This window comes from Lepidochelys kempii, chromosome 6 (assembly GCF_965140285.1).
Source record: "Lepidochelys kempii isolate rLepKem1 chromosome 6, rLepKem1.hap1, whole genome shotgun sequence".
Lineage (NCBI taxonomy): Eukaryota > Metazoa > Chordata > Testudines > Cheloniidae > Lepidochelys > Lepidochelys kempii.
Window position 1 is genome coordinate 117,536,940 of NC_136385.1, and position 9,102 is coordinate 117,546,041.

Sequence of the window (9,102 nt, forward strand, 5' to 3'; positions counted from 1 at the left end):
GCGGCGCGCCCCTCAGGCAGGGGGAGCGCCGGCACGAGTCTGCGGCGCGCCCCTCAGGCAGGGGGAGCGCCGGCACGAGTCTGCGGCACGCCCCGCAGGCAGGGGAGCGCCGGCACGAGTCTGCGGCGCGCCCCTCAGGCAGGGGGAGCGCCGGCACGAGTCTGCGGCGCGCCCCTCAGGCAGGGGGAGCGCCGGCACGAGGATGCGGCGCGCCCCGCAGGCAGGGGAGCGCTGGCAGGAATCTGCGGCGCGCCCCTCAGGCAGGGGGAGCGCCAGCACGAGTCAGTGGCGTTCGGGATTCTGCTACCCAAGGCGGGTTGGCCGGCGTAGGGGAACGCAGGCCCACCCAACTCCACTGCATTCCAGCCCAGGGCCCTGACAGTGGCGGGAGGAGAGGGTCCCGCCACTGGGTCAGCGGGGAACCATCCGCGCCACGCTGACCACACCGCACTGTGCGGTTCTGCCCCTGGGCTACTTTCTACCCGGTCTCTCAAGCGGGCCTCTCCGGTCCCTCCAGCTCGTCCAGGTATTCAGCTGCTGGCAGCTCCAGCTCCCCCTCTGTGTCAGGCTCACGCTGGCCCGGGTTGCAGCCTGGCCCCTCCAGGTCCTCCGGGTACTCAGCAACTGGCAGTCCTGGTCGCCTCAGTCCTTCCTCCAGGCCAGGTTTCTTCTGGCCCAGGGCCTCCCCTGAGTCGGCAGCAGGGTCTGGAGGGAACAGCCAGCAGCCTGTGTCTGTCTCCCTCCCTGGTGCTGCCCTCACTGGGCAAAGGGCCTCGCCCTTTGTACTTCCGGTTCCACCCCTCCTCGTCCAGGGATTGGAGTAAGCTTGGTCTGGCCCCACCCACTCAGGTTGAGAGGGTGGCTCTTTACCCCCTGACTCCCTAAGTATCATAAAATTTACTTAGTGATAAATTATTTATCTTTTATATTTCAGAGCCGTTACCATCAATTCTAATAAAATCTTAATATTTTGTCGCTCATATTATGGGACTGAATAGTATTATATTTTAAAGTATGTATGTTGTAATGAATAAACCACAGTGTATTATTAGTTGATTTACTTGGATTATATAATTTGAAAAATATGATAATCCCTGTCATAACTCCATTTGTGTAAATGGAATTACACCAGACATGAATTTGTCCCTACGTATCCCTTTGGTCAAAATAATCTTCAGATCATTCAAAACTCCAGTGAACTGTAACTAATACTTTTATTTTAAAATTACTTCAATTTTCCCAGCCCAGTTGGAATATAAACACAGTTCCAATGTGCAGTAAGTTTACAGTATCACTGTATACTTATATTAAAAGTTATAGAGTATCTGAATCTGTTCAGCCAATCAGATTACTCTGTGAAATAAACATTGTGACCCCACTTTACATTTGTTTTGTTTTGTTTTAGAGAGAGATCATTGTGTATAATGGATTGCTCATACCATTCTCTGTGCTGTACAGGAAGCTTTTAGAATTTTAAATTTTAAAATATATATTTATGACCTGTGATACTTCATAGACCAACTTCTACAAACACACATGTTCCTAACTTTATGTGTGAGGCATTGAAGTAAATCATCTTTGATAATAAATGGAAGTTGAATGGGAAATATATTTGAGAAAATTCTCACTGAAAAAGCCATATGTTTTTTGGTGTTGTGGAATTGCGGTTGTAATCCAAAGAAAAGAAAGTCTTCTGATAAGGAATGAGGTTTACGATGTTCTTCGCGAAGGTACTAGCTAAGCTAAGGATCTAATGAGTAAAGAGTGAGTGGCAGACCTTACATAACATGCTCAGAGTTATCATTATGTAGTCTGAAATCTGAGTGAGCAAATGAATAGAAAAATGTATGCAGTGTAGAAGAGCTCAGTGTGGCTCGAACGTTTGTCTCTCTCACCAACAGAAGTTGGTCCCATAAAAGATATTACCTCACCCATGTTGTCTCTACAAAAAAATATGACATGAGTGGCAGAACTGACTCAGAGCAGCTGGGCTTGGATTTCATTAAGCTTCTTCATTAAGGGCTAGATTGAGCCTTTGGGCTCAGAAATGGGTAGGGCCTAGCATTTAGTGTCTCTAGCCCAGAAGCAGTGCTGGGAAGGAACTGTGACTAAGGCCTTGTCTACACTACACGGTTTTGTGGACAAAAGTCAGCTTTTGTCAACAAAACAGTGGGGGTGTACACACTGCACTGCTCCTCCCGCCGATTTAACTCTCCTGCTACACTGACATAATAAAACCACCTCGACTAGAGGAATATAGCTTTTAGCTACAAAGTTAGAGTGACACTGTGTCAGTATAGACACTGTGCTTGCTTATGTGTTGCCCTAATTGGCCTCCGGGTGGTGTCCCACAATGCCCATCTTGACCACTCTGGTCAGTAGTTTCAATTCTGCTGCCCTGAAGCCAGGTACACAGGCATACACCCCTCCCTTTTTAAAGCCCTGGGAATTTTTGAAATGCCACTTCCTGTTTTCTCAGCATTGACATAGCATCTTCCCATCTGACCATGCTGGCTTTCCGCAGCAAACATGCTTCTGCCTGGAGTACACCGGAGCTGTTCGATCTGCTGGGTCTGTGGGGAGAGGAGGCTGTGTAGTCACAGCACCGCTCCAGTCGTAGGAACTTTGATACCTACAAGCAGTTTGCTCGTGGCATGGAGGACAAGGGGCACGAAAGGGACATGCAGCAGTGCCAAACTAAGCTCAGGGAGCTGAGGCAGGCACACCAGACGGCAAGAGAGGCCAACCATCACCTTGGTGTGGTGCCAAAGATATGCAGCTTCTACAAGGAGCTGCATGCCATCGTTGGCAGCGACCTCACCTCCACCACCAAGAGCCCTATGGATACTTCAGGGGAACTGGATGAACGGCCAGCCGAGTCAACCCTGAGGACAAAGTGGTGGACAAGGAAGTGGAATTGGAGGAGGATATGGGACAGGGTCATGTGGTGGCGTGGTAAGCCAGGACCGCTTTTTGACTCCGGAGGGGTCTAGCCAGTCCCACTACTTGGGCTCTGGCATGCCTAAAGCAGGAGAGGGGAGCTCCGGAAAGTACTCATTTTGCTTTGATACTGCAGGGAGACATGAGGTATAGGTCTCCTTTATTTTGTTACATTGTACAAGTGGGGAAAGGGATAGAAATTAACAGCACTAGGACAGTTTGCATCTGCTTCTCATTACCCTGTGCAGCTGCACAAGTGAGTGCCCTGCAGAAAAGTTTGTTATTGCACATGGGGATCTCCCAGGAATCCTCTCTAGAGATCTCAAGGTACCTTTCCTGGAGGTACTCTGCAATCCTCTGCTGAAGGTTCCTAGGTAGAGCTCCTTTGTTTCTTCCCCCACTGTAGGAAACATTGTCGCGCCAATCATCAATTACTTCTGCAGGAGTCAAAGCAGCATGCAGGTGAGCAGCATACGGACCCAGTCTGAAGCTGCACGCATGCAGGAGATGCACCCTTGCATCCTCGATTGTTCTCAAGAGAGAGATACCAGCTTTGATCACCCCTGCCTGTGGCAAACAGTGCCAATATTCAGAATAGAGTCCCTAGGCGCATGTACTGATCCCCTTTTGAAGCTCTCGGACCCTGTGTTGTATCTTGCCCCTTCCCTCCTGGGCCAAACTCACCATGGTTAGGGCACTTGCCATGCTGTGTGCAGGCAAAGGAAAAGTGAGAAAGAGGTGTATGTAACTTTTATGATTCAAGGCTGTGAGTGCACTCCCTATACTGATAGTGTGTATTGTTTCTTTTGTTTATGCAGATGTGCCCTTGAGGTCCAGCTCCTACACACCGGCGGAGCGCCTCCATCAAATAAAGAAGCAAACAATGAGGAGTAAGGAGGATATGTTTAGAAAAGTGCTGCAATCATCTGATGCTGCAGATAGCAAGCACAGAGTGTAGAGAGAGACAATCCACAAAAAAATCAGAATGGATAGCCGGAAGAGGAGACGGGTAGAAGAGGATGATAGAGGGGCAGGAGCGGATAATAAAGCTGAGTACCAAACAGAGATGGTGAGGTCCCTGATTGTGCTGCAGTTGGAACACATCTGTGCTCAACTCCCCCTGCAGCCCATACAGAACTGCATTCCAGGCCCTCCCCAAGCTCCTCCCCCACATTCATTGCATGTTCCTGGCCCGACCCAGTACCCCTTGCACTCCACCCCTAGAGACATGTTTCATTAGAAGTGGAAATCTGTGTATTGCTGTTTAATAAAAATCTAGTCTTGAAATAGAATGATTCTTTTTTTGTGTCCTACACATGGTTGTTGCTGCAGAAATTCATACAAAGTGGCAATCAGCACATTTTCAGATTACAATTAACGCTCAGGCAGCAATCATTAGAAGGGTCATTCAAGGCAGCAAGTAAACAATGCCAGACTGAATGCATTACAGAAAGACACATTACTGGAGTGCATTGTCAAAATGCTGCTTCAAAGCCTCCCTGATTCGAACAGCTCCCCCCGCCCCCTTGAGTCCCCTCTAATAGCCCTGGTATCTAGTTGCTCCAAATCAGCTGCCAGGCAATCCACCTCAATGCTCCACCCCTGGGGAAAATTTGCCCCTTTAGCTTCACAAATGTTATGCGGAGCACAGCAGGCTGCTATGACCTTGGGAATATATTCCTCATTGAGGTCTAACCTGCCAAAAAGACAACACCAGCAACCCTTTAATCTGCCAAAAGCACATTCAGTGGTCATTCTGCATCTCCTGAGCCTGTTGTTGAAGTGCTCCTTGCTGCTGTCAAGGTTTCCGGTTGTAAGACTTCATGAGCCATGGGAATAAGGGTAGGCTGGGTCTCCCAGGAACACAAAGGGCATTTCCACATCCCCTATTGGAATCTTCTGGTCTTGAAAGAAAATCCCTGCGTGCAGCTTTCTATACAGGCAGTGTTCCTAAAGATGCCATCATCATACACCTTTCCTGACCACCGCACATTGATGTCAGTGAAATTACCCTGGTAATCCACCCGCGCTGGCAATACCATAGAGAAGTAGCCCTTTCTATTGATGTACTTAATCGCAAGATGGTCTGGGGCCAAAATTGGGATATGCATGCTATCTATCACAGTGCTGCAGTTAGGGAATCCTATTGCCGCAAAGCTATCCACTATTTCCCGCACATTGCCCAGAGTCACAGTCCTTTGTAACAGGAGGCGGTTAATGGCCCTACATACTTGCATCACCACAACCCCCACAGTGGACTTTCCAACTCCAAACTGTTTCACAACTGACCAGTAGCAGTCTGGAGTTGCTAGCTTTCACAGTGTGATCGCCACTCGCTTTTCCACCATGAGGGCAGCTCTCATTTTGGTGTCCTTGTGCTGCAGTATAGGGGCCAGCTCCACACACAGGTCCAAGAAGGTGACTTTGCACATCTGAAAGTTCTGCAGCCACTGCTTGTCATTTCATAGCTGCATCACAATGCGAACCCACCACTCAAAGCTTGTTTCCCGATCCTGATGGTGATGGTCCACTATGTGCAGCTGCTCCATGAATGCCAACATCAATCTTGAATTGTTTCTTTCCATGGCACACAGAATGGCAGACATCACAGATTCTTTTTCAGATTTCAGCTCATGAAATACTGCAGGATCAGCCATTTTGTGTTCATAATGCTCTTCACAAGAGTGGAGAGCAGTGCAGGATCCATGTTATCAGGCAGAGATGGCAAACACGCTGTTTACAGGGGCAGCTGAAAAACGGCATGAAACATAGTCAGAAACCCATGGAATGTTGGGATGTAGAAAACTGCATGAGCCAACCTCCATGATGCACTGCAATCCATTTCCAGAACTCCTAGTGGCAGAAGGTGGCAATTTGCAGTGGGATACCTACACATGGCGCACTGCTCTCTCTGTCGATGGTAGAGCACCAACACGCACAAGGAGCATTGTGTGAACATGCAAAAGTGGTGTAATTACAGCAATTTATGATTGTCGACATAACTTAAGTTGACTTAACTCTGTAGCGTAAACATAGCCTTAGAGTCACAGTTCATCCCCTAGTACCACGTCTTCCTTTGGAGGATGGGAAGGGGGAATTAACTTGCTGCAAGCTTTAAAGGGATGATGTTTACTTTCCCACCAGTGTTGTGCTTGGCTAGCTACTTTGACCAGCAAGTTGCAGGGGTAAGGGAAGACACTAACCAAAGCTACACCTCACTATCTACCTACTTGCTGACAAGGGGGAGTCTCTGGGGACCATGGGCTGCACACTGCACCAGACCTGGACTCAAGGACCTACAAGGCCGAGAATGAAGATGGAGGTGAGTTTCACTTCCCCATATGTGAGTAAAACACACTATCTAGTCGTGATTAATAAAATGCTATGAGACTGTAAGTATCAATGTGCATATACAGGAAAAGCTTTGTTATCTGACATGTTGAGAGAATGGAAGGTACTGGTTAGTCAAAAATTCTAGTTAACTAAGAGTTATACTTACCAATGGAATACCAATTTTCAAAGAATTAGAATACAATAAAATGAATAATGTATAACAGGGATCGGCAACCTTTGCATGTGGCCCATCAGGGAAATCCACTGGCAGGCCGGGCCAGTTTGTTTACCTGCAGTGTCCGCAGGTTCAGCCGATCGCAGCTGCCACTGGCCACTGTTCGCTGTTCCAGGCCAATGGGGGCTGCAGGAAGCAGCACGGGCCGAGGGATGCGCTGGCCACTGCTTCCCGCAGCCCCCATTTGCCTGGCACGGCGAACCGCGGCCAGTGGGAGCTGCGATCGGCCGAACCTGCAGATGCTGCAGGTAAACAAACCGCCCCGGCCTGCCAGCAGATTTCCCTGATGGGCCATGTGCCAAAGGTTGCCGTTCCCTGATGTATAAAATGGTATACAGGTACTCACCAATCCATTAGTAGTACTGCACTGCACAGTGGTTGGTTTCCTGAAGCACCTAGGTGTATACAGTTAAAGTTTTCTATACAGTAGGTTATCTTATACACTACATATCACTATAGGCAGTGCATGGCATACACCCAGATCCCTAAAAATACACTTAACACTAAAACTATACTGAACATAATTTAATCTCTCTTTGATAATTCAGGAGGCACTTCAGGATCTTGCAGTGCCTCAGGGTCATCATTATCAGCATCAATTATTATTGTAGATGTAGAAGTGTAGGAGCTTGGGCTGAATCTGTAATGACCCCATGACACACCCTGGAAGCTGCTTTTTTGAATAAATCCCTGATATCAGCTTGCTTACTTGTCTTCTGCCTCTTTTACATAAAAGTAAAATGCAGAATGTGCAATTGCATAACCTCCTGGGCAGTATACTAGTACCGATTACTAGACTGAAGATTTGTATTGGGTGATATCAGAAATGCCGGTTAATAGAGCTTTCTGGTTGATAAAGTGCCTGATAACACAGCTTTTATTGTACCTCTTCAGTTTTAAAATGCCATCTCTACGGAGGGCATACTCAGCCTGAGGGGAGGAGTAAGTGATGTGGACATTTCCAGCCACTACAAGACCTCTTTTCCTGCTCTGGACCAATGTTGAGATGCTTTGTAGGGAAGTGAATCCATTCAGCCAGCTCTTGGCTGGAAGAAAAGGTCTTTCAGATGCAGGTCCTGGGAGGAATAAAGGAAAAAATGGATTAATCCTGAAGGACTTGCACCTGAACCCCAAAAATGCCATCGATACAACAGCAGACATATTGATCATAGGTTAGAATAACTACTAGATTTAGGTTTCAGAGTAACAGCTGTGTTAGTCTGTATTCTCAAAAAGAAAAGGAGTACTTGTGGCACCTTAGAGACTAACCAATTTATTTGAGCATAAGCTTTTGTGAGCTACAGCTCACTTCATCGTGAGCTGTAGCTCACGAAAGCTTATGCTCAAATAAATTGGTTAGTCTCTAAGGTGCCGCAAGTACTCCTTTTCTTTTTACTAGATTTAGCCCTCACCAGAGTGCCTCACTTACTATATTACACAGTAACTCTCAAAAGAGCTCAGCATCACAATCACCTCTCTGTCATGTGGCAAGTAACATTTATTTGAACACAGCAGAATAACAGAGACAGTGGCAAGCAGAATAATCACAAGTAAACTTTGCGAGTGGTGTAGCATATTAGTCTGGACACAGGAATATGCATTTGAGTTCCTGAATTCTAATCCCAACTTCTTCCGTGGCCTTGACCAAGGCATATACCCAATCCTAAGAGATAGTGCACACCCTTGAACTCCCATTAGTATGAATGTCTTGCAGGACAGGACATTTAGCCATTCAGTTTCCCCACCTGTAAATGCATACCTTAGCTTTCAGTTTGCACAAGCTACACAATGAATTGTTGACATGACTGTGAAATATGTACTCTGTGCCATCCGAGGGTATGTTTCATTGTTAATCCTATTCCCAAAAATTTGTTCAGGAAGGGGTCAGAATGGACAGTTTGCCGTTTCCAGTAAGAGCTACATTTCTTTTATTATTATCATATATGCTACACTCCTTCCCACTTCACATCTAACTTTCCAACTGTTGCCATAACTGCTTTCCCCAAAAGTTCTTTAATTTCCTGGGCCTACAAATTAAAAAAAGCAAAAAGAAATAGGACGGACTGTGGCACTATTGTGTATACGTGGGAGCTGCCAATTTGTTACCCAGCTCTTTAGTCTCAGTGCAGGAAAATATCCCACTGAAATCAAGAGGAGTTTTGCCCACATAAGTGCTGAAGGGTCAAAGAATTGAGTGATGTGACTGCATCGAAAACAAGTAGGCAATGAAAGAGGAGTGCAGGAGGAGTGTATTTGTCCTTGAGGGGATATCAACAAGATAGGAGCCACTGGGACAAGAGGAAAGGAATCCTTGCTTCTCTCCTAGGAGTTGCACCTTTGGAACCCAGGGACTTTTTAAGAGGGACTTCAGAGGCACACTTGACACTCACTCACCTGCAAAGCACAGTGTATGCTCTATTGATGCCATGGAAACCACGTTTGTTGCCAGAAATACATCTAAACAACATTATTCTTTTGGTTAAGCCCAAAGTGTGTGGTTTCAGCAGAGACTCTGCTGTTGCCCCATCCCACTGTTTGAGCAAGGGCTCTGCATCCCGTTGCTCTGCAGAGGGTCAGGTTGCATCATTGTAAGA

The 9,102-nt window shown here is 47.1% G+C and overlaps 1 protein-coding gene across 1 annotated transcript; it reads left to right on the forward strand.

Annotated features, from left to right (window-relative positions):
• The first annotated feature begins 2,515 nt into the window (after window positions 1-2,515).
• LOC144930672 (uncharacterized) lies at window positions 2,516-4,161 on the forward strand. Its single transcript, XM_078853400.1, has 2 exons — window positions 2,516-2,955; window positions 3,759-4,161. Exons 1-2 carry the CDS (start codon window positions 2,655-2,657, stop codon window positions 3,896-3,898), a joined length of 441 nt encoding a protein of 146 aa, XP_078709526.1. The 5' UTR covers window positions 2,516-2,654; the 3' UTR covers window positions 3,899-4,161.
• Window positions 4,162-9,102: the final 4,941 nt, after the last annotated feature.